This window comes from Pyrus communis, chromosome 10, assembly GCF_041283825.1.
Source record: "Pyrus communis isolate YQ-2024b chromosome 10, ASM4128382v1, whole genome shotgun sequence".
NCBI classification, from domain to species: Eukaryota; Viridiplantae; Streptophyta; class Magnoliopsida; order Rosales; family Rosaceae; genus Pyrus; species Pyrus communis.
In genome coordinates, this window is record NC_142574.1 from 28,048,991 (window position 1) to 28,071,961 (window position 22,971).

At 35.4% G+C, this 22,971-nt stretch overlaps 4 protein-coding genes across 4 annotated transcripts; all 4 read right to left on the bottom strand.

The window, feature by feature from the left end:
• Positions 1–1,046: 1,046 nt before the first annotated feature.
• On the bottom strand, positions 1,047–5,285 carry LOC137730095 (CSC1-like protein ERD4). The gene is made up of 6 exons (XM_068469158.2): positions 4,559–5,285; positions 3,617–3,765; positions 3,193–3,468; positions 2,194–3,038; positions 1,798–2,053; positions 1,047–1,661 (listed from the first exon to the last, which is right to left on the bottom strand). The coding sequence occupies exons 1-6, from the start codon at positions 4,827–4,829 to the stop codon at positions 1,284–1,286; spliced, it is 2,175 nt and encodes a 724-aa protein (XP_068325259.1). The 5' UTR covers positions 4,830–5,285; the 3' UTR covers positions 1,047–1,283.
• Positions 5,286–11,067: 5,782 nt separating this feature from the next.
• Positions 11,068–12,886, bottom strand: LOC137728497 ((S)-scoulerine 9-O-methyltransferase). Its single transcript, XM_068467269.2, is given in 4 exon segments — positions 11,068–11,522; positions 11,721–11,785; positions 12,132–12,554; positions 12,557–12,886. Coding segments are annotated over 4 exon segments (1,089 nt in total). The 5' UTR covers positions 12,849–12,886; the 3' UTR covers positions 11,068–11,213.
• A 1,902-nt stretch (positions 12,887–14,788) lies between these two features.
• Positions 14,789–16,531, bottom strand: LOC137728498 ((S)-scoulerine 9-O-methyltransferase-like). The gene is made up of 3 exons (XM_068467270.2): positions 15,801–16,531; positions 15,237–15,301; positions 14,789–15,118 (listed from the first exon to the last, which is right to left on the bottom strand). Exons 1-3 carry the CDS (start codon positions 16,513–16,515, stop codon positions 14,813–14,815), a joined length of 1,086 nt encoding a protein of 361 aa, XP_068323371.2. The 5' UTR covers positions 16,516–16,531; the 3' UTR covers positions 14,789–14,812.
• A 711-nt stretch (positions 16,532–17,242) lies between these two features.
• On the bottom strand, positions 17,243–22,252 carry LOC137729041 (hydroxyproline O-galactosyltransferase GALT2). Its single transcript, XM_068467862.2, has 7 exons — positions 20,744–22,252; positions 20,280–20,515; positions 19,776–20,066; positions 18,759–18,887; positions 18,421–18,594; positions 17,890–17,997; positions 17,243–17,740 (listed from the first exon to the last, which is right to left on the bottom strand). Exons 1-7 carry the CDS (start codon positions 21,630–21,632, stop codon positions 17,531–17,533), a joined length of 2,037 nt encoding a protein of 678 aa, XP_068323963.2. The 5' UTR covers positions 21,633–22,252; the 3' UTR covers positions 17,243–17,530.
• Between the last annotated feature and the right edge of the window lie 719 nt (positions 22,253–22,971).

Here is a 22,971-nt window from a genome sequence, read left to right on the forward strand (position 1 = left end):
CTTATTGCAGGCTCCGTGATCTTAAACAACTTGGGGAGTTCAACTTACAAATGAATTAGCAATAACAAATGTTAAGACTTACAAATATCTAGGATATTAAATTTCTAGAAATTGATTGTTATGCTAACATAACCTAAGAGTATCTCCAAAGGAGATGTCAAATTTTGAACATAAATTTTAAATTTGATAGCCTATGTGGCATTTTAACATTTTTAAAGTTTTATTGTCCACCTGATATGTCAAATTAAATTATTATTTTATTATATTATAAAATAAATGATTTAATAAAAACTTAATAAAAGACCTTTAATAAAGAGGTTTTTTGAAATGGGTCCAAAGTAACTAAAAATTGGATCTATTTCAAAAGTCAAAAGTCAAAAGTCAAAAGTCAAAAGTCACTAAAAATTGGACTTATTTCAAAAGGCAGGCTATAAAATTGGACCTATTTCAAATTTTCCCTTTAATAATAATTATGAAATCCAGACCATTCACCATTTCTTTTTAACAAGAGGGGACCGTTCACTTACCTCGATTGAACAAAAGAGAAACGGGTCAACAACATTAATTGCAATAATGATTAAACCAATAAAAAGCATTAATAATTAATTTTGAAACTGCTGTCAAATTTGATAGCAACTCTCTTGCTGCCAATCTATGTTATCGCCACATAGGATTTGACATTTCGGTTGGAGAACATTAATGTGGTCTTTTTTACTGTTACAGCTTATGTAAACATTTTGACATCTTCTTTGAAGATGCTCTAATAATCTCTTTCCCCAACTTCATGAAAGTTGAGTGACCAATTTCATTTTGTTTGTGATTGTTACTGTGTATTTTGGGTTGAAGAGAGGAGATGAAGGAAGAAAGAGAGTAAAGGAGGAGAATTTTAGAAATTGGAGAGAAAGAGTAACATTAGGCAGACAGAAATATATTTGTGCTTTTCACATGTAACCGTTCGATATCATCACATTTTATAGGTATTTGTGAATACGTTTCAGAATAACGGTGTCTTTTAATTTTCACCATTTTCAGTAAAAATTTTGGTATTTAGCAAAAATATTCACTCACATTTGTCATTACTATTTTGTGCAAGGAATAACATATCCAAGATGCTACAACCATAAAAAAAAATCACCACACAAACATTGCAAGGAATGATATATCCAAGATGCTACAACCAACCAACTCAAATCAAGCTTGTGCTTCCTAATCACATGTTATATAAACAAATGACACTCCAAATCCAAACGAAATCACTTCTAACTACACAGCACTATCATACATTAGGCCAACGATGCTGTCCTCGAAACGTTGGATTGAGCGTCTTCGAATTGATCATCGTCTAGCTTCTCGGAGCTCAGGCACGGTGGGATGAAAGCTCTGTAAACTTGCTCCATGTTAGGAATCTCCTTGAGTTCGTGTGCAGCAACTTCAAGCGCAGTGTGTTGGAAAAAATGGTAGAATTTCTTGCTGCAGATGAAACAATAAAGCAAGGAAACGATAGGAAGTGGAAGTAAGAATGGTGCATAGTAGAATTTCTTCACCCCAAAGTAACCAAACATGGTAACTTGGTACAGTATAAGAGATGCAATGAGTCGAACTTGGATGTGTGGCCACATCCTTCCATAGCTTTCATACGATGGAACGTAAACTTTGAGTGCCTGCTCGATGAAAGAACAAAAGCTTTAGTTTTCGATAGCATGTGCTTGCTTAGGAAACAAGTAGGCTAAAGTTGTACATCACTTCAGTAGAGTTTTTCGACTAAAAACTTGCAAGCTCGAAAAAGGCTGAGGATACCTGATTTCGAAGGACAAGCCATCCAAGGCCAAAGTAAAGCACACCAAATGGAAGAATCAGCGGAGCAATAACAGAGTAGCAGAGGACAATTGTAATGATGAGCATATCACCAGGTACTCTAGTCCCATATCCAAGATCACTAGGAAACCAAGCTGCTTTCACCTCAGCTTCGGTCTTACAGAGATACTTCCTCTTTATATGGAAAATGATCAGAGGAACTAGTCGGAACAGTTCAAGACCATATCCAACGAAAAACCTGTCATCAAAGCAATTGTAAAAACCAGTTCACTAATAACGGCATAATTTAGATAGTGTGGACAAATAGTAAAGTATTTTGCAATCTTGTTTCGGTTACTGATATGGAAAATAAGAGCTAGAAGACAAACTGTTACTTACTTCAGGGCCACAAAGGTGAGGAAGTAAGTTGCATTGGCAGGGAGGCTAGTTGCGAGTAAGTCAACAAGAGAGTTGGGATCCTTCTCGATGCTCTTGAATGTACTGAATAAGGTTCCACCTACGGTAACTCCAATAAAAACATTGAAGATAGTGAAGTAGAAGTATTTCCCCGAAGAGGCCCTTACTGCATGGCTCAGGGAAGGGATTCCCTCAGTCTTAGACAAAAACAGAAGGAACTTTGGCAAGAAAGCTAGAAAGAGTATGAGTGCAATTTGAGGTAGATAAGCCTCTAGCACTGTCCTAATCGCCTCTTGCTTCAAAATTGGCTTTAGAAACGGAAGAAGCTTCTTCAGATTCTCCAGAGTTGTGAATGCAGAGATAGCAGCAATGGGAACCATAAAAAATACAACGGTCAATGCCACAATGATGTAAACAACATATTGCCGCACCTGTCTCTGAAAAAACTTGATTTTGAGATTACGCCAAAGTAGTTGACGAGGTTCAGGAGCCTCTGTGACTGTCCATGTGTCGACAAGTTGGGCATGTAGTGTCTGAGCTGCAGCAGCTGCAGTCACCCTACTGGTGAAAAAAACTAGAGCAGCATTTTGCTGCTTCTCTCTGAGAGTGGCTTTCTGTTCAGCCTCCAGTTTCGGGGTTAATTCATTAATCTTCTTAGTGTAGTACTCAATACTGTCTACTTTTGCCCCACAAAGACCAAGGAACCCAGTTTTGTTAGTGGGTCTTGTTCCTTCTGAGTTGCCAGTTTCCTTCGATATTGCATAAACTGCTTCAGCGCGCGCAAGCTTCTTCTTACACCCTTCTAACTCTTCCCAAATTTTGTTCACCTATAAGAATAGCGTTAATATGAATGGAAGAGAAATACTACTCAAATGAGAAACACACCATCAAACAGTCGTTTTACCTAAGCAATGATTCCAGATATACATGACAGTTAACAAAGGCGCAAAATGAGAAGAAAAGGGGGAAAAACAAGTATACCTCTTTGTTGTCTGTGACAACCAATGATCTGTAAAATGTATCAGGGTAGATGGTCTTAAAATAAGAATCGACCTGTTCCTTCCTAATTTGACCTTCGGAGGCGTCAGGTATGTCTCTGACAAGAATGGCAAATTGTTCAGGCTTCGCTTGAGGAGACATTAAAGCACTGGCTCTCAGGTCGGAGGCATGTTTATATGCCTTCCACAGCAAGACATATGTGACAAAAGAAACCCAGTAGACACCAAATAGAAATGCCCACAACCTAGGACTCTTCTCCTGCACATACAGAAAGACATACATATATGCAATCAGCACTCAGAATACAATTCAATTGAGAGAATTATACAAAAAACCACAGCTGCAATAAATCAAAGGGAAAAGAAAAAAAGACCAAGACATTTCATGAAAATGTTTTATAGCTTACCTTGAGATGTCCCATGGATAACTGGTCAAGGTCACTAAAAGTGCCATTGCTTACGGTTGCGTTGGTTAACTTATGCGCTTCTTCGGTGGCAGCAACTGGCAGAAGAATTGGTAGCAGAACAATGCTAGATAAAACCAATATACCCAACACTGCCACATCAAATAGGAAAGTTAGAACCTTGAGATTTCTGGCTTTATAAATTAGGCCAACCATTGCGTGCTGTTATTCCAAAACATGGAAGCAACATAATCGCAGGAAGTAATATCTTTTCATTCTTTAAAAAGCAACTCTCTCTCTCTCTCTCTCTCTCTGAACAAAAACAAGTCCATTAAAACTCAAAAAATTCAGTATGTATTATGTAACCAAGGTTTCAAATTCTTCCAGACAGATTGAAACTGTTAATAATTGGTCAAAATTGTTATACAACTTACTACTTCAGTCATAACTAGGCAAGTATGATATCGAAAATCATCAGCGAAGTAGAAGATTATCAATTCCAAAGCAACATCTTTCTTGTAAAACAACTGTGGTCTGTGGTCAGGTGCCAATGACATAAATTCCCTTCATTTTACACAAATCCATAGTTTTTAGAGTATAAGCAAAACTGGTACACACTCTTCCGTAATACAAATATTGTTCGAAACGTTGAAACCATTCTAAGAGTTCCAGATCTCACATCTCAAAGCCAGAAAGAAATTTAACTTTACCAAATTCATCAAACAAACTTCATCTATCCAAATTTACAGCAGTAAAAAAGTTAGAAATCTGAGAGAAAACTTCTAAATTAGTCCATCCAACAAAAACAACCACAAAGCAGCAGCAATTTCAAACTTTTGAGCAAACGGAACAAAACCCAGAAACAGTATCACGGTAAAAGTAAAGGAGACAAAAAGTAAATTCGAAAACTGTCAAACGGTTAAAATGGCAGAGAGACAAACACACCAGTGCTCAAGAACACAAAGTACACAGCAGTGTCGACCCCTGACATGGAAATAATTTCCTGCTCGGTGGAATACATAGCCTCTTTGATCCAAGCAAACGGGTTCCGGGTCATGGACCCGCCCTCCCACGGATCCAACCCTCTCAAGATCCGATTCGGATAGTAAACCACAGTGTTCCCAGGCTTTCTCGAAAGCCATGCGAACAAAAACATCAGAACCACAAATATGAGGAAGGAAGTCCCCAAGGACGTCAAGAACGAACTGAGATCCATCTGGGGTTTTCTCTAAATTGCCAAAGATTCAAGCTTTTTCTCTCTCTAAGCAGTTTGGAGTGAAAGTTCTAGTGAGAGAACATGCACATAAGCAATAGAAAATCAGATAGGAATGGAAATAAAACGAGAGAAAATGGAGTGTTAGAGAGAGAGAGACGCGTTAGAGGGACATTAAATTGGAGGAAGGGGAAAGTAACCGTTGGAGGAGGAGGGGGAGGGAGAGAATTAAAGCAAGGAAGGTTGATTGCTTTTGGTAGTTGTGAAGTTACAGTCCATGAAAGGCAATGCAAATGCCAAACCATATAAATTTTTCAATGTTACCGGAACACGAGTAGTATATTATGTATTTTTATATAAATTGTGAGAAATTTTACCTTTTAAGTTATTAATTTTTTAACACATATATCTTACTAATTATATAATAACACGTAATATATCACTCCGTATTTCAATCACATTGAAAAATCTGTCGCCAAACCTATATCAATGAGAAGAAATGAAAATATCTTAAAGCATGATTGGCAAGTTGTGGGCCCTTTAATTAGTTGGTACTTTTATGTTGGGAATATTTTTGTTAAAAATGATTATACTCATCAATCTATTTATTACTATTAGATGAGTTTAAATTTTGAGATATATTTAGTAAATAAACACAAACCTTAAAATTTAAACTCATTTAATTATAATAAATAAAATAATAAATATTATTATCACTTGAGAATGACGAGAAAAATGCACCTCTTATATTTTTGAGGGACAAGGAATTGAAGTGTTTTAGTTGAAATGACAAAAGTAGGAATAGAATGCATCACAATCAGACTATAAAATTCCGTTAAATTAGTGTGGCTGCATCTGAGCCTTAAAATATATTAAAAACTTTATGTGTGAAACGGTTCACGTACCATTAATTATGTTTACACGGATATAATTTGTTGATCGCAATGATATCGACACATATTAATTTAAATAATGGATAGTCGGTATCATATGGACAAACAAAAATTACATTGTACATGTTTTTAATTATGTGGAGTAATTACTTTTTATTATAAGAGATTGGGAGACTCTGTATTTCCAAAAAAAAAAAAAAAAATGATAGTTACAATTACGTATTGATATCGATGTTTTGTATAGAGCTTTTCGTTTTAATGTCATACATTTATTAGAAAATTCATCATTTTGATCGTTAAACTACTGACGTGGCAAGCGTAAAGCCACTCTCTTGTCAGCATGAATTGAGAAATTAATTAAAAGATGAGGTATAAGATAATTTTTTTTCATTATGCTATACACATAAGCATATTAGAATTTTGGTTTGCAGAGGTATTTCACATGCATTGTAAATCACAAATTAACACATACTTACAAAAACATAAAATATTATTTACTCTAAAGAGTAAGTGTATGAACTCAACTTCACAATGATTTAGGTATGAAAAAATTAGCTCAAATTTATCTATAGCAAAAATTGAACCTAAGACCTCTCACTTTCACATGAAAATGAATTGAAGAAAGTTGAGGTTCCACCGTAAAACGAATTGGCAATATAAAGAGTAACTCGATTACTTATAAGCACATGCAAGGTCCCTCTTATCTCCAATGTAAGATTCATACTCTCAACAGAAATATCACTTAACCGTAACGCGTATACTTACGCGACTTACATTGTAAAAGTAATCAGCAAAGTATTTTCCTTATCATTTTAAACTTTAGGGCCTTTCATTATCTTTTTTAAAACAAAAACAAACAAAAAAAAATTGTGGAAAGACATTTGGGTTGAGATTTTAACTAAATTACTGAATAAATAATCATAATTAGATATAAAATTCGTCGGCAATGAGAGTCGAAATCATTTACGAAAGAAGAATAGTACGTGGGTAATGCAGCGGAAATGGCTGCCCTTTCAACGTGACTTTTCATATTATGGATTAAAGATAGTGTTTGGTGAGTGAGGTCGGTCAAGTGCTTTTTCGACTTAAAAAACAATCTTTTGTGATTCTGTTTCTTTTTGTGTGTGGGTGGATTCTTTACTCTTTCTTTTATCATCTCTTTCTCTTTCATTCCCTTATACTCTTTTGTTGTTTTTTTCTATGTAAATAATTCAAAGTAAGATGTTAATGTGTCTTAATCGTAACATTTAAATAGAAAAAGAGAAAGGAAGAGAGATTAGAAGGGAAGAAAATTATACCGCTTTCTGTATTGGCATCAAACAGTTATATTTGTGAGATTTTTTTAATCAAAGTTAAACCCATAATTGGTATTTGAAGTCTTTCGTATTAAGGAAAACATGTACCCCTTCCACCACTAACACCCATTTCTACGATTGCATTATGTCAAATAGTCTTTGGACATTTATCTTTTGGGTTCATTTGAATCATATAGGTTTTGGGATTAAATTGTGTCAAATAGCTCTTTTTTTTTTTTTTTTCTTATATATACTAACTTGGTATTAGTAACTCTAAAGAAAATAACAATGTGAGAAGAGGAGGAATGCAAGAAAAGTATAGAATTTTTAGGGTCCCATTGAAAAATAAGAAGGAGAAATTGCAGGAGGTTTCAAAATGCTTCAAATTGCATGAGGTTTCAAATTTGAGAACAGCCTCTGCAAACAAGAAATGACATCGACTATCAAATTCTTAAACCCTTAAATTCTAAAATTCAACAGCAATTCGAAAACCTACTTCAATCTCAAAATCCCCAAGTCGAAAACCATAATTCCAATTCAAAATCATCAAAGTTTAGTTGAATTTCTTTTCACCCCTCGCTCTTGTAATGGAGCTTCGCGTTTGGTGGCAACTCACGTCACGCATGTGGAGAGATATCATAGGTGGGATTGTTTTGAACCAAAATAGTTGTTTAATACGCTGACACATGATATAAACATTTCAATTTGTATCTAATAATATTCTACTCTTTGTTTTGGGGGAGGGGAACCCTCATTTCTTTTCAAAATTCCTAATTTCATGTATGTATATTTTTTATTATATTCACTTCCGTCGATGTCACCGAACTTACGTCGGTGATCCTAATTTCAATACCGATGTTTCAAGAATGTTTAATTTCAGTTACCAAATAATTCGATAATATCGGTTCGATTTTTTTTTTTTTTTTTTTTTTAATAGTGGGATTTCGATATGACTCGGTCGGGTTCCTTTTATTGTTTTTTTTTTTTTTTTTTCAGCCCTGCTTTGGAGTGTCCACAAGATAATATCGGTGCGGTTTGTTTTTATCTTTTTATATGTCGGGTTTCAATATGATTCTGTCGGGTTACTTTTTTTTGTTTTTTTTTTTTTTTTGGACGTTTTGATATAATGTTGGTACGTTTTCCATTTGGCGTGGGTGTACATTTAGATTCGAAAATTTTAAATTTTTAGATTTAAATATACTTGAAATTATTTAAAATATATAACAGATATTTAAATGTAAATTAATTTCAATTAATTTGAAGTAGTTCAAGTCTGAGTATCTTAATCAAACATTTCAAAAGCTTAATCAAAAACTGAAAAAACATAAATGTTTAGTCTACAAAAGTCTAAAATGAGGCATCTAATTCTAATTTTCTCTTCTTTTTTTTTTAAGCCCTACTTTGGAGTGTCCACAAAATCGGCCGTACCTCTATTTGACAGGGTCGATATATGAGATTCAAGATCTTCTTTTCCAATGTTTAGTCTACAAAAGTCTAAAATGAGGCATGTAATTCTAATTTTCTCTTTTTTTTTTTAAGCCCTACTTTGGAGTGTCCACAAAATTGGTCGTACCTCTATTTGACAGGGTCGATATATGAGATTCAAGATCTTCTTTTCCAATAATTTAATAAAATTCTATCTTTTTTTTACAATAAAACAATAATAATAATAATTTAAATATTTTTATTTTGTCAATTTATCCAGGTCTTGCAGATATCGAAAGTTTCTGTTCAAAGTTTGGGTCTCTAAAATTTCGTTTTTAGCCGCTTAATATTATTATTTAGTGGAATTTTTTTCACTTGTAAATTAAAAGTTTTAGGCTTAATTCTCATCAAATACGAATTTAAATTAAATTATTACTAACTTATTATGAAGCTAAATTCATCATTTAATGTAGATGATATCGATCGTTTAAAAAAAAAAAAAAAATAGGTCTTAAAGCTGTCATTTGACGAAAGTTACGGCTTTAAATTAGGTGACTTCTGACCTCAGTATTCCTCCTCAAAGGCAAACCAGTCGTCTTAAATGCCAGCCAACACGTGTCAACACAAGTATTCTGCCGACAAACAGTGTACGTGACTTTTGACCGTTGCGCGTTCGTAACGCAATCCGTTACAAAGGTCCCAACTGACGTGGAGGGACCCAGTTTCGGATAATTTGATTTATTTCTGCTTTTGTCCGATACGAGTCAGTGTTGTTTTCGCGTATTCGTTTTGTCGGTTTTTGCAGGGCTTAAAGCTTATGATTTGATGCCACGCGGTGCACAGGAGACTCGTGGGGCCGTTACACGTGGGAGCAGGATTGAGGTTGGGAAGGACAGTTGTATAGTATTAGAAGGACTGCACTGATGGAGTTCCACCCACGTATCGATGTGGCAAGTTTTACCTAGTTTGTGTTGAAAATAGTAAATATTATAAGGACCAATTTCCAACCGTAGTTACATATGAAAGTCGTATGTCACTCACATGTTTTACAATAAGGTAAATTAATGAAAAGGATTTAAAAATTTTGAGTTTTAATGATAAGGATAAAATAAAAAGTAAAGTGAATAGTACTAAGATTGACTTTTTAATGTAAAAATGTGATTTTTCGTTAAAATAAACAGTATCGCGAACTTTGCGTTAGAACTCTCTTTACAATATGTTAATTATGTGAGTGGTCGACGATTCATCTATATTGTTACGGTTGGATCCATCAAACTCTTCAATTCAGTTAAACTCAATTATGCTTGCATGCATGCGAGCAACTGTACTTAATACAATTAGCTGAATTATTGTACGTTATGATTCAATATGAAAACAATGATTGCTTCTTTGGTTGATAAGCAAGCAGACTGGAAAGCTTTCCAATTATCGATCCCACAAAAATCAATGAAAACTACCTGCGAAACACGAGAGGTTTCTCATTTTATTAGAAATATAAATAGTATATCACGTGTTATTATATAAGTAGAAAAAAAATTTATATTTTATGTTATTAACTTTTAACACAAATATCACATGTTAGTATAACACGTAACGTATCATCTTATGTTTCAAACATACTAAAAAATTTCTCGTAAAATACAAGAAAAGTGGGGTTCCATTCTAGTAAGCTCTTTCAATAATGCATTGCAGTCCTATTCTCTGCGGCTCAAATGATGACACACCAGTAAGACACAAGAAAAGCGGGATACTATTTTAGTTGTTGTACGTGGTGGGACCGATACCTGATTATGCAGATGCATTATATAGAAGGGAATTGGATCCTCTCCTCAGCAAATGCTCGAGATCCTCATGACCAACCAACATAGATTGTTGGATCAAAATTCAACGATTACAAACAAACAACCCTTTAAAAGTTATAATAATTGTAGTTTTTAATCAAAATCTAATAGTCCGTATTCATGAGTCATGAGGATCCCGAACATTTGCTTAGGAGAGGATCAAATTCCATACAGAAGAAACTACATTGTACTTCCTTTTTATCGTTAAAGTAGTTTTTTTTTTTTTGTATTTTTTTATTTGTTGATGGTCGCTTGGCTGCAGTGACTTCTAAGTCATGTATTAGAGGAGTTTTGGTCCCTTGTTCCCCTCTTTTCTTAGTATTTATTTTCTTCAAGTTTCAAGAAGAATCAAGTTTTTGTTCCCTCTTCGTTTCTAATTTCATGAGAGGTAAGATTTTTGTTCTTTCTAACTAAGCGTAACTTGTATTTTTTATATTAATAAATTTTTCTCGTACTACAGAGGTTTAATAAAATGCTATATATAGCTTTCCCAGCAATTGGACAAATTCGACAGTCAGTAGATCCAATCCCAACCACCTAAATCCTACGCGCGCACACAAAAACACCCCTGCTTCCTTGCTTTCTTGTAGTTTGGAGTTGATTATTGTACTTACTATTTCTTAGTAGCTATTAACTTGATCTAATTACTCTTTTCACTTCCCAGATTTTTCAAAGCGACCATTGAGTGTGTTCGTCGAACACATGATTCAAATAATGACACCTGGTGCCCTTACTCGGGAGAAATCTTAAATTACAGAATAATTCTATGACATAAACGAAATATGTAAAAAAAAACTATTATTTGATTATCAGTTTCATAATTTTTTTTGTAGTACAAGAGTTTATTTTAGGACCAAGGAAACCCGAGATCTAGCACATTATAAAGGAAAGAGATGTGGTGTATACACACACACACACAGATGCACACTACTTTTAGAATGGTTTACCCTTGATAAACTCAATCGCATGATATCCATATGAAATTGGAAAAAGCTTTGTTCCAACAAAACCTGCAGATTTTGCTAGGTTATCAAATTCAACTGCTGTTCGCTCCTTGCCCCCAGGAAAAAGGGCCATCATCGCCATGTCTAGTGCGAGTTTGTTCCTTGTTTCTGGTGTATTTTCCAGTACTTCAGGTACTACAAATTCCACAACTATTACCTTCCCAGTTTCCGGTAACGCATTCCAACAGTTTTTCAGCAACTTAATGCACACGTCATCAGCCCAGTTATGAAGTACCCACTGCAAAGCACAAGGGTAAATCAAATTTTCATATTGTGAACATGCATGAAGTAGGTTTTGATGAAGAGTAATGCTAAGGAGACGACCACCACATCATACTACTTTTTTAATATGAACAGAGGTCATCTCTATTAAAGAGATGGTAAAATGTAATCCCGCTAACATTTTCTTCGATAAATACTAAAAGCAAAACCGAACCTTCATCATTATCGACTGGGCATGTGGTATTGACTCAAACATATTTCCCGCAACATGCTTCACACCTAAATGAAATCAGTAAAGAACGTGAGCCAACTAATAGTTAAATAGGATCTGAAGCTGTTGCATTTGGAACATAATTCAAATAAGAAAGTGTGTGAGCTGAGTTAAAGGCTATTTGTTTAAGTATTTCAGCTTTAGCCAATTCTTTATATTTTTGTTTTAGTTTTCAGTTTTCTATTTCAATTTTTGTTTTTTTTCCAAAAATTTGTATCGTAACTGTTTTCACTTTTTGAAAAAATGAAAATAGAGAACTTAAATCAAGCCAAATTTTGAAAACCAAAAACCGAAAACCACTTTTGTTAATTTTCAATTGGTTTTCAGTTTTCAGTACTCTTTGGATATTCTAACCTTGATATTTAGGAGCACGGGCAATAGCATCAGGCAAATCAAAGTTAATACCATGGATGTAGGGATATTTAGATACTATTTTCGCAAGAGAATTACCCACGCCACCTCCTACGTTCATCAGCTCTGTAACCTCTTCAAAACCTCTGTAGTCAGTGAATACCTTTTGATCAAAACATATAGCAGAGTAAGCGGTCATAGCCTCACTGAACAATCGACCAAGCTCAGGTCTCTTCGACATATGCTCGAACGTAGTCTCTCCGTGGGCCTTGTAGAAAGTATCGCACCCCTCTTCAAGCACGCAGTGCTTGAGCATGTACAAGCTCTTCACAGTGGCCATTTCAGATGACAGCTTTAGTATTGGGGCTAGAGAAACTCCACTCTCATTGGACACTAAACAAAGTGTGTCCTTTGTTAGGGCATAGTCCTTTCTTGCTTGGATTTATCATTTGGGCATGGTCTTAGAGATGTAGATAGGAGGGAATTGACACTCAGAAATCTTAGCATTCTCTCCAAACTCAAAATTGCATTTGGATGATTTGCAGTCAGAATTCGAGAAGCGATTTCCTCCACAGTAAGATGAGCTCCAGGCCCTGAGTTGGAAAGGATATTGAAGACATTTAGGTCAACTGCGGCTCTTAGAACCATTTGATTGCAGATGGAATTTGTCAAACCCAAAGCTGAGATGTAATTTTCTAAACTTAATCCCTGGCTTTCCATCTTTTTTTTTTTTTTGGATTTTTCAAGCTCTCAGTCAATTTTAGTTTGTTGGATTGCCTTGTTTATTTTGGCTCCGAGCATCAGTTCTCTATATACACAGATACACTTGCATGCATGATACACGTCGTTTTGAACGGAAAAAAGTGGGTGAGCGTGTCTAGCTAGCCAGCTGGGTTTAGCTAAGGGGCGCCTAACCATAAATGGCCTCCAAGAATAGTAGGTTTTTAGGTAGATTACTCACCAAACTCTTTACAACAACAACAATCAAGTCTTATCTCACTAGGTAATCGAGGTCGACTATATGGATTATAGAACATCACAGCGCTCGGTTTTGCGATATATCTTTTGTTAGTTCCAAGTACTCCATATCTTTCCTTAAAGTCTCTTTCCAAGTCTTCGTCTCAAACTCTTTGACAAAAAATACCCACCAAACTCAAGACAAATTGGAAGGAATGGATGGAAACTCTCAAACATTGTCCATGGAATGTTGAAGGTAGAATACCGTTAGAGCATTAGTAAGGGAGAAGAAATTAAGGACCCCCACATGTAAGACCATTAGTAAGGGGTATATTTATCACCCTTAATTTCGTGTAACTAGCCACGACTTTTAGCAAATTCACCAACATTTCGTGTAATATTTGGCAAATTCATGGACTACACATCCCTAATTAATATATATCAACGAATTCAAGTGGGCATTGGACTAGCTAGAGGTAGCCACGAAATGAAAGGTTGTCACCAGCGTTGAAGATTTTAAAGAATTATAGATTAGGGCATGTCTAATGCAAGGCATGAATGGTGGATTATTGCAGTGATTATGATTTGTCTGTTTAACTTATTGTGTTTCAGATTCAAATTATCTTTCCACTCCTTAATTTAGTTTGAGTAGAAATTTTGTTTATTGAAAAGGAAAATACTTAGGTATTATCAATGAATACTCACTTTTTGATTTGGCTCAATAAAAAAATGGCACGTTTTTCTTTTTAATTAATCCCAAAGAAAAATTAATAACATGTCCATTATTTTTTATAAGAGTAAATTGGAGCAATGGTCCCTCAACTAAAAATCTATTACCATTGGTCCCTCAACTCATCAAAATGTGTAGCTATGGTTCTTTTCATCAACTTCGTTAAAATTTTGTCAAAATAAGCTATATTGGAAGGACTATTGCTACAATTAGGGTCCCTCAACTCATGAAAAAATGTAGCTACGGTCATTTTCGTCAACTTCGTTAGAATTTTGTCAAAATGAATTATGTTGGAAAGACTATTGCTACAATTGGGTTAAAGTTGAGGGACCATTTCTCCAGTTGAATTAAAGTTGGACTAATGGTAATGAATTTTTAGTTGAGTGACCATAACTACACGTTTTGACGAGTTGAGAGACCAATGGTAATTGATTTTTAGTTGATGGACCATTGCTTCAATTGAGTTAAAGTTAAGAGATCATTGCTATAATTTACTCTTTTTATAACAATTAAACATGTGTTAAAATATCATTGCACAAAATTAAAATGTGAGTAGTACTCGAGTATTATCTATTAAAAAGGGTCATGTTTTAATGGGTTCTATATATATTATAGATTGAATAATGTGTATTTAATTAGTATTTTGTATATAGCAACAGTTTTCAGATAAAAGAATTAAAAAAAAAGATATAAACTAGGGAACTTTAACGAAAAACTTTCGGTACTGTTCATTTTAATGAAAAACCACATTTTTACGTTAAAAAGTCAATCATGGAACTATTCACTTTACCCTTTATTTTGTCCTTATTATTAAAACTCAAAGTTTTCAAATCATTTTCATTAGTTTTTATAAACTAATCTTCTGCTCATTTCAAAACTAGATCGTGCACGTGATTAGAAAAATAGATACAGTAACAATTAATGTACCTGAAGATAATAGACTACTGCAGAATAAAAAAATATAAACCAAGACGCATTGTTTTGTTTACTATTTGTATCATGCTTCTTCCCTCTTGAGAAATTCCATAACACAAATCCCCTGTGCGATTGGAAAAATCGTTGTTTCCACAAAACCCACAGATTTTGCTAAGTTATCAAATTCAGCAGTTGTTCTTTCTCTACCACCAGGCAATGCCATCATTGAGATGTCCAACGTTACTATGTTCAGCACTGCTTTAGTATTCTCCAATACTTCTGGAATTGTAAATTCCACAACTATCACCTTCCCATTTTTTGGTAATGCCTCCCAACAGCTTTTCAATAATTTCTTGCACCGGTCGTCTTCCCAGTTGTGGAGCACCCACTGAAAACCATGTATAAGATTATAGCAGGGTTGATGATAAATTAATTTTCAATAATTCATGGGAAAAAAAAAAAAGAACAATTAAAACGAGTACAAGCTAGAAGCAAACCATGCATACCTTCAGCATAATTGATTGTGCATTTGGTATGGTCTCAAACATATTTCCACCGATATGATTCACACCTGCATGTATTTATAATGATTTATATAACCAAATAAGGGGTCAAATTGATTAATACTAAGAAGTGTACATGAGATGATGATAACAACTAAATAATCGTATTCGGCAAGAGGCTTATAACTCTTTTCTTTTCTTTTCTTTCTTTTTTTCCAAAGTAAGAGGCTTTTAATTCAAGTTGTTAACATTATTTATTATTGCAAGCGAGACTCAATGTTTGTATATAAAAAAAAATAAACCGACTGCCTTCTAATCTTTTAGTTTCATTATTAATCTATAAGGAATAAAGGAGGAAATTTTATGTGTGATACATATGTCATATTAAAGTCAAGTTTAGTATTGACAAAGATCTATTATGGTTTGAGGACCCTCCTGACACTACTCAAGACGTTCTCATCCATAATTGAGTGTAATCTTCTTCCTTTAAACAAGTGAAGAAAAAAAAAAAAAAGACCAGATTATAAAATCTATTTTCTAATTAATTGACGATACTAAGTTACTAACCTTGGTAAGGAGGAGCTTGAGCAACAACATTAGGCAAATCGAAGTTAATTCCATGGATGTGGGGATACTTGGAAACTACTTTCCAAATGGTTTTTCCAATTCCACCTCCAACATCCATCAACTCTTTCACCTCTTCAAAACCCTTATAAACCTTCAACACCTCATCAAAATTTAGGTTAGAACTCTCTGCCATGGACTTATTAAACAACTGGCTCAGCTCAGCTTTCGTGGACATGTACTCAAATATGGTGGTTCCATGAGCCTTGTGGAAGGGCACAATCTCCGGTTCGAGCACGGAATCCTTGAGCATGGAAAGGCTCTTCACAATGTCAAGCTCACAGTTGAAACTAATCAATGGAGCTAATGAGACTCCATTTTCATCCGGCACCAAGCAAAGTGTCTCCTTTGTGAGGCCATAAGCCCTGTCTTGCAATGCCTCATTGTCCGCAGACGGTTTTAGAGAGGTCGAGAGGAGGGAATGGACGGCCAGCATTCTTAGTATTCTGTCCAAATTCCGGGCTGAATTCGGATTCGAAGTCGGAATTTGGGAAGCGATTTCTTTTGCAGTGAGATGAGATCCTGTAGGGCCTGATTTGGCAATGATGCTGAAGACATTTAGCTCAATGGCAGCTTCTAGAGTCATTTGGAGGGGAATGAAATTCATCAAACTCCTAGCTGACACAATATTTTCAATGCTTCTTTGGTTTTCCTCCATGTTTTTGGGAACGTTGTTCTAGATTGCTTGTGCTTTGCATGGCTTCGCTTTCGGGCACCAATTTATATTTTGATAGTTGAAGGCAAAAGACTTTCTCCCCTGGCGGAGATTAATTTCCGCACCAAAACTAAAGCTTGACCTAGTTACACAGTGGTTGATTTTTTTGTCCCGTTACCTTGGAATGCTTTTTTAATATAAATACACAACGATATTCTATTCGAGAGTTCTAAAATGCACCCGTGGATGAGATGCATTGTTTTGGTGGATGTTTGGATTTTTGTATTTAATTTAAACATTTCTATCTAGCCATCCATAGAGTGCATCAAATACACCGGTGTACTGTAGAATTGGTCATTCATAATAAATTGATATCGAACTCGCCAATCACGAGGTCAAACTTAAAATTTCCCACTTACAACCATAATGTTAAGTAGCAAAATTTGGCACGTTTTATATACACTGAATTTGAAGAGAACAAAATTTGTATAAAGAAAAAATATGGTGGAAAAAGAAAAACACATTTTCCTTATTTGAAATCCACTTTATCTCAACAAAAAAACTTCACATGTTGATTTGATAAAAATAAGTATTTGAAACACAATGTTACTCAAAATTCGAATGCAAAATCTGTTCACATCGAAGCGAAATGCTGCATATGATGCCATGGTATATGGTGACTACTAGTTTTATGATCGAGATGGGAGGTGCAATTTTGCTCAACGACAAATGGATAAGACATTCTACGTCTTTTGTTAAATCTCAAGATTTTGAGCATAATGTACAATCTAGTGGTACAAGGGAGAATTTGTCAATCAGCCCCATTTTACAACACAATCTATACTACTCCTCGATGATTCATTTTCTGACAAAAATCATTTCTCGCGATTCATCGTTAGGAGCTTCTACTTTCAATTGAAACTAGTAGATAAAAACCGGCACAAGCGTGAGGGTGAGGATACCAGAAAGAAGGGTGAAGAGTGCTGCAATCTACTTGTGTAAATTAGATGGCTCGGTGTCATCTGAAGTTACAGCATTGAGCTTGACCTCTAGCCAACTTGTCCCAAAGACAGATCATTTGCCTTGGCGATTGGTAATGTGCGGTGAAGTAGTTCTCCATGCACCCGTACTGACAAAACTTCCAGTTATGGGAGTATTGGACAATTGATGTGGTGCTGTTGAATTGCTCAACCCACATTCCCATGCTCACATCTTCCATCTTGAAAAGCTGCAACCAAACACGTCTTTCAGCAACCACATATGTTATAGCTTTTCTTTTGGCCAACGCATATTAATTTTGAACAGATACTGAAGGAAAACGAAAGAAATCATCCTCCGAACAGAGGCACGTAATAAGTTAGACAATTAGTAACTTACCCTTAGCCTATGACTAACATGCTGAGAAATGATGAACTTAGCAATATCAATGGAAATTACATATCCAGGGCCATTGGCATATGGAGGATAAACTTCTTCCGGCCACTCCTGTCACAATAGACAATAATGCTTCAGAGGGAGAGAGAAAGAAGAGTAGAAGAAAAAATACAAACATAAAGGGATTAACGTCCATCCTCTTTGAAAACTTTTAATCCTCTCAGGGGAAAACTAAAAATGAATTACAATTAGATAACAGCGACAACAGTAGGGAAGGAGCCCTATGCATGGAAATTATTTCTTGTCCATTCAATATGATTCTATTGGAACCATGGAGCTGCAATTGACTTGGGTCCAACCACTATATCCAATTTTCAGAATATACGATTAAGAAAAGAAGCTCCTACTAAACAGGATGGATCATTCATGACACTCCAAAAACCCACAAGACAGCTTATCAAATGCAACTCTTAAACAAAAGCAGATAACTGGGTGACTTGAGAACTAAGTAGAGATGCACGCAAACTTGCATACCTCATAGGTCACAGCCCATTTTCCACTTCTGAGAGGGCGATGCAAGAGGTTAAGATTGCCCATATAAAGGGATTTTTTAGAAGAGATGCCCACAATTTCCTTTAAGACAGTGTCCACTCTAACAAATGTGTCATCGTCACATTTCATGATGTATGCAGCTGTCACGTTCTGAGACTGCATCAAGATGTTAAAGCTTTTAAATACAATGAATACAAACTCAAAATAGGCCAGTTGAATGGTTTACTAAATTACAGATACATAACCTTTTTTTATTTATAACAATATATATGTAATATGTATACTGAACGACGAAATACTGGAGAATAAACTGAACTCACCCCAAACTCACAAATAGAAATGGTTTTCAGAACAACAAGCTCGTATCGATCCATAAAGGGCAAAATAACAATATCACCAAAGTAAGCAGCCTCTTTCTTCAGCATTTGATTTACCTCCTTCCTTGGATTCTGCAAAACTTAATAATTAGCAAAACCAAATGTTGAAGGAACAGATTCATATAAAACAGAAACAGTTTCAAAATAAGATTGAAACTCATCAATCTACAAGTCACTGAGTGCCGTAATTCAAATTCGTTACTTTTTTATTGCTAGGCAAATTCAAAGGTTACAACCCTAAGGCTAAAATTCAAGCCAATTCCCCCTGAAGGGTGGGTCATGCTATCACTGCCCAGTGCCTGTAGGAACAATTCACTTTTTTTTTCTAAAATAAATATTGAAAAATGATCCAGGTATAAAATTTGAATCAACTCATTCCATTTAGAACAAGTAGTTTTCTTTCATCCAATCAACTTTACTATGTACATTCCATATCAGGTAATTGAGCCCATACAATTCAAACACATATCTACATCAGCATCTACGCAATAAAATATAGACATTAATCTGGCCTGTCTGACGTTATGAAAGGGAAACAAAACCAATCCAGAATTTCTTTCTCTTTCAGTCAAAGAATCTTTTTAACACAAACAAAATCCAAGCTTGAAAGGAGCAGATAAATTAGTTACAAGCATAAACAGAGGTTTACAATTGGAGCTAGAACTTCAAAATAGATAACAAACAGAAAGCTTGGAAGACTGAATCGCACACTTTTGACCAATTAGAGCCACACCTATATCTTCTCATGCATGATGAGATAAAAATACTCAAGGACGTTATACTTTTAAAGAAAAAAGGACTCGTGTAATATTTGTTCTCCAGCCTTATAAATGGAGAGGATTTCTTTTGTTCTGGCAATAGAAAGGACATAATCTTGTAAAAATGCCTTATAAATGGGACCTGACTGCTCAACTCTTAATACAAAACCAATTATTGAATAGTTAAAAGCAATAAACTTACCAATGCAACAAAGAAACGGACTACTACATTGGAGGACTTGATTGCTGATGATTGCATCCAAGTTTTTCTCACTGCCATGCGCTCTGCAAAGTGATTTGTAGCAGAAAGAACCCCAATAAACAGCTGAAAAGGTCTCTTTGGTAAAGGACGAGCTTTCCACTTCTCTGCCATCTCCAGTACTCTTTGAGGTGAGAAACTTGGATGAGAAGCGGGAAGAGAAGTAGCATAAACAGAGTGAACATCAACATCTCCTTTAATTGCTAATCCAGTTGCATCTTGAAGTGTAAAACCCTAAAGTTAAAGCATAAAAATAATTAGAAAAAAGTGCACCGCTATTGACGGGAAGGAATAGGAAACCAATACAAGAAATAAAACTGAAATGACAAAACCAGATGCTTAAGAACAGATATGATCATTAATCATAACTATGGCCATAGCACATCCGTGCAATGTCAGAGGCAAAGCATAAGCAACATAAGTAAGTTACTCATTTATCTGACATACCATCCGATATGGAAATGAAGTGACATGCCTGCCCCCAACACTAGTATGGAATCCATCCACACCAGCACGTATGGTCAGGACAAACAATCTACCCTCTGTAAACGGAAATGGCCAGGTTACTTCTGGCTTCTGCTCACGCCCTATGAATCGTTTGAACCATGAGGTAGTCTTGGTCTTGGACTCCTTTGAGTCCATACCATTCCGCATCCACTTTTCACATCTCCCATATCCATCAACTGCCACATATGTGCATTAAAGTTATGTCACAACCCAAAAGGTATAGACAAAGGTTTATATATATAATCTTCAGAATCAACAGCATTAGTATTATTCATACAGAGGTATACTCATGTTTTTTTCTTTAGTTTTGTACTTTCATGAATATTCATGCCTTTTTACAAATATCATGGCTGCAGAAATACAAGGGAAGGACTTTATCTTCTAAATCAATGGAAAACTTTTACCTAGCATGTCTTCATTGCTCTTGGATGGTAAGCCGTCACACCTTTGAGCTGTTCCCCATTGCATCCTGTAACAGGTGTTGTGCTCAATGACTGGTTGCTTACTCCAATCACCTTTTAATCGTGGATTCAAGTGCAGTATCTTTGGCGGGTCTTCCCCATCTACTGACTTCAGCCCTTGCAACTCAACCATGAACTGCGAGACCATAACTGTTCCATCACCCCTCCTCAACTTTGCAAGCTGGGGCACATACTCCTCGTGAGCATAACGGGATGTTCCCACCACCGTAATTGAAGAACCTGCAGCAAGCCCACAAGGAAGAAACATCAACTTATCTCCTGTTGCCAATTCTTCCCCACTCATTGATAACCATGAAGGACATGACTCAGGTTTTCCCTCAATTATAGAACTCTCTCCAATCTCCTTCCCATCAAGTTTACCCACTTCTTCCCAAGCACTTAAACCCAATGTCCAAGCCTCATCTGCCATCCTCTCAAGCACCGAAAGTTCATTAGTTCTATTTCTTCGCCTCATAATCTCACCAGTGATCCGACCATATTGATGTTGTAGTGGCTTTATAGGCTTAGATCCACCTTTACTCTCTTCCAAAGGTTCCTTCCTAGGCCTCACAGGCGCATCTTGGTTTTGGTCTTCCAATTTGCGATGAAACGTGTCCTTATAAACAGAATTAAATAACGGTTTACTCAAATCCACATCTTCGACCAGTTCCAATCCATCATAACCATCATCACCACTCAGCGTCTTTGCTATCTCAAGAAACTGGGGAAACTTAAAGGATATGAAGACCAAGTACAATGCCGCTATACCAAACAACAAATGCTGCAATTTGAACCTCCTCGCAACTGAAGGTTCAATTTTTAGCCTCTTCATCTTTACGAAACCAATACACAGACTACAAAATACTCTACAACAACAACCACCACCAAACAGTTCCTCCAACTCCAATACCCATTTCTTCAATCAAAAAGAAACCCAATTCCAGCTCCAAACCCAAGAAAAACTCCAAAACCAAAGCTTTCCAAATCCTCAAGAAGAAACCAAATCCAAATCAACAATGGCAAGAAATACAAAGCATCGTACAGTGAGAGAACTCGAACCCCCCAACGGGTTCGGAGAGATCGAGTTCAAGAATCCAATCAACGTCACAATTCAGCAACACAATGCAGGAAAAGTGGAAAACCCATAAAAAATTTCAAGGCAGAAAAGCTTAAAATGTCAACAGTCTCACCGGCATTCTCCAAACAGTTCGATCTCGACCCAGATGAACAGACCCCGCAATGGAAATGCAGATGGGCGAGAAAAACCCTATGCAGACTGGCAGATCGCAGAGCAGAGAAGCAGAAGGGGGTGGGGGAAGGTAGGGAGGGAATGTTGTGTTAAATGGGAAAATGCATTGGGAGAAATTAAGAAGATATTTGACTGAAACGGGAAATGTTGGTCGGTAGATTTCATTCCCCATTTCTTTTGGGTTTTTATTTTCCTCTTTTTTCTGTTTTTTTTATTTAACAAATTGATTCAACAAGTGTTTTCGTGAGATGTTGGTCGGTCACTAACCACCACACCATGATGTCACGGTTTCATGCTCCTCTTTTGTTGTAACAAATTAAACAAACTTCCAACCTATTGTTTGTTGTTAAATAAAATTTTAACTAATTAAAAAAAGCGGTTCTCTTACCGATGTTTGAACGAAGAAAATAAATTTGAAATTTAAATAAAAATTAGAATTATAAATTAATCTGCATTATTTTATTTGTTTAGATTCAATTTCTGCTTAAAAAATAACTTGGAATTTGGAACATCTAATTCTTAAATTTGAATTCCATGCAAATATGTGTCATTTCCCAATTTTTATGATCGAGCGTTTAAAAATAACAAATTTCATATTCAATTTCATTAAACAAGAAAATTCACAAATTCTAGAAATAAAATTCCGTCATTTTAAAATCCTTAGTAATCTTAAATTTCATCATCTAAATATAGTATTAATTTTAATCACAAAGAGAGGAGAGAAGATGAGAGAAATACCGTGTATAATTGAATTGAAATATTAAAACAACTCTACAATTGATTGAAATTAGCGTAAATAGAATAACATTAAAATTTATAATATCTCAAACTTAAATGTTTTACGAATGACGTGATGAAGGTCTTCGTATCCAAAAGAAAAATATCAGAACGATAAAAACTTTGTATCACAATTATCGGACGT

Bases quoted from the DNA above. Each gene is read 5' to 3' on its own strand.
- LOC137729041 (XM_068467862.2), bottom strand. From the start codon at position 21,632: ATGAAGAGGCTAAAAATTGAACCTTCAGTTGCGAGGAGGTTCAAATTG. The intron at 20,067-20,279 runs GTATGTCAGATA...CTTTAACTTTAG, and splicing joins CTTCATTTCCATATCGGATG to GGTTTTACACTTCAAGATGC. The intron at 17,741-17,889 runs GTAAGTTACTAA...GTTTGGTTGCAG, and splicing joins ATGTTAGTCATAGGCTAAGG to CTTTTCAAGATGGAAGATGT.
- LOC137730095 (XM_068469158.2), bottom strand. From the start codon at position 4,829: ATGGATCTCAGTTCGTTCTTGACGTCCTTGGGGACTTCCTTCCTCATA. The intron at 3,039-3,192 runs GTATACTTGTTT...CTATTCTTATAG, and splicing joins TTGTCACAGACAACAAAGAG to GTGAACAAAATTTGGGAAGA. The intron at 1,662-1,797 runs GTATCCTCAGCC...TTCATCGAGCAG, and splicing joins GGCTTGTCCTTCGAAATCAG to GCACTCAAAGTTTACGTTCC.
- LOC137728498 (XM_068467270.2), bottom strand. From the start codon at position 16,515: ATGGAGGAAAACCAAAGAAGCATTGAAAATATTGTGTCAGCTAGGAGT. The intron at 15,302-15,800 runs GTTAGTAACTTA...AAATACATGCAG, and splicing joins TCAAGCTCCTCCTTACCAAG to GTGTGAATCATATCGGTGGA. The intron at 15,119-15,236 runs GTATGCATGGTT...CATGGTTTTCAG, and splicing joins CACAATCAATTATGCTGAAG to TGGGTGCTCCACAACTGGGA.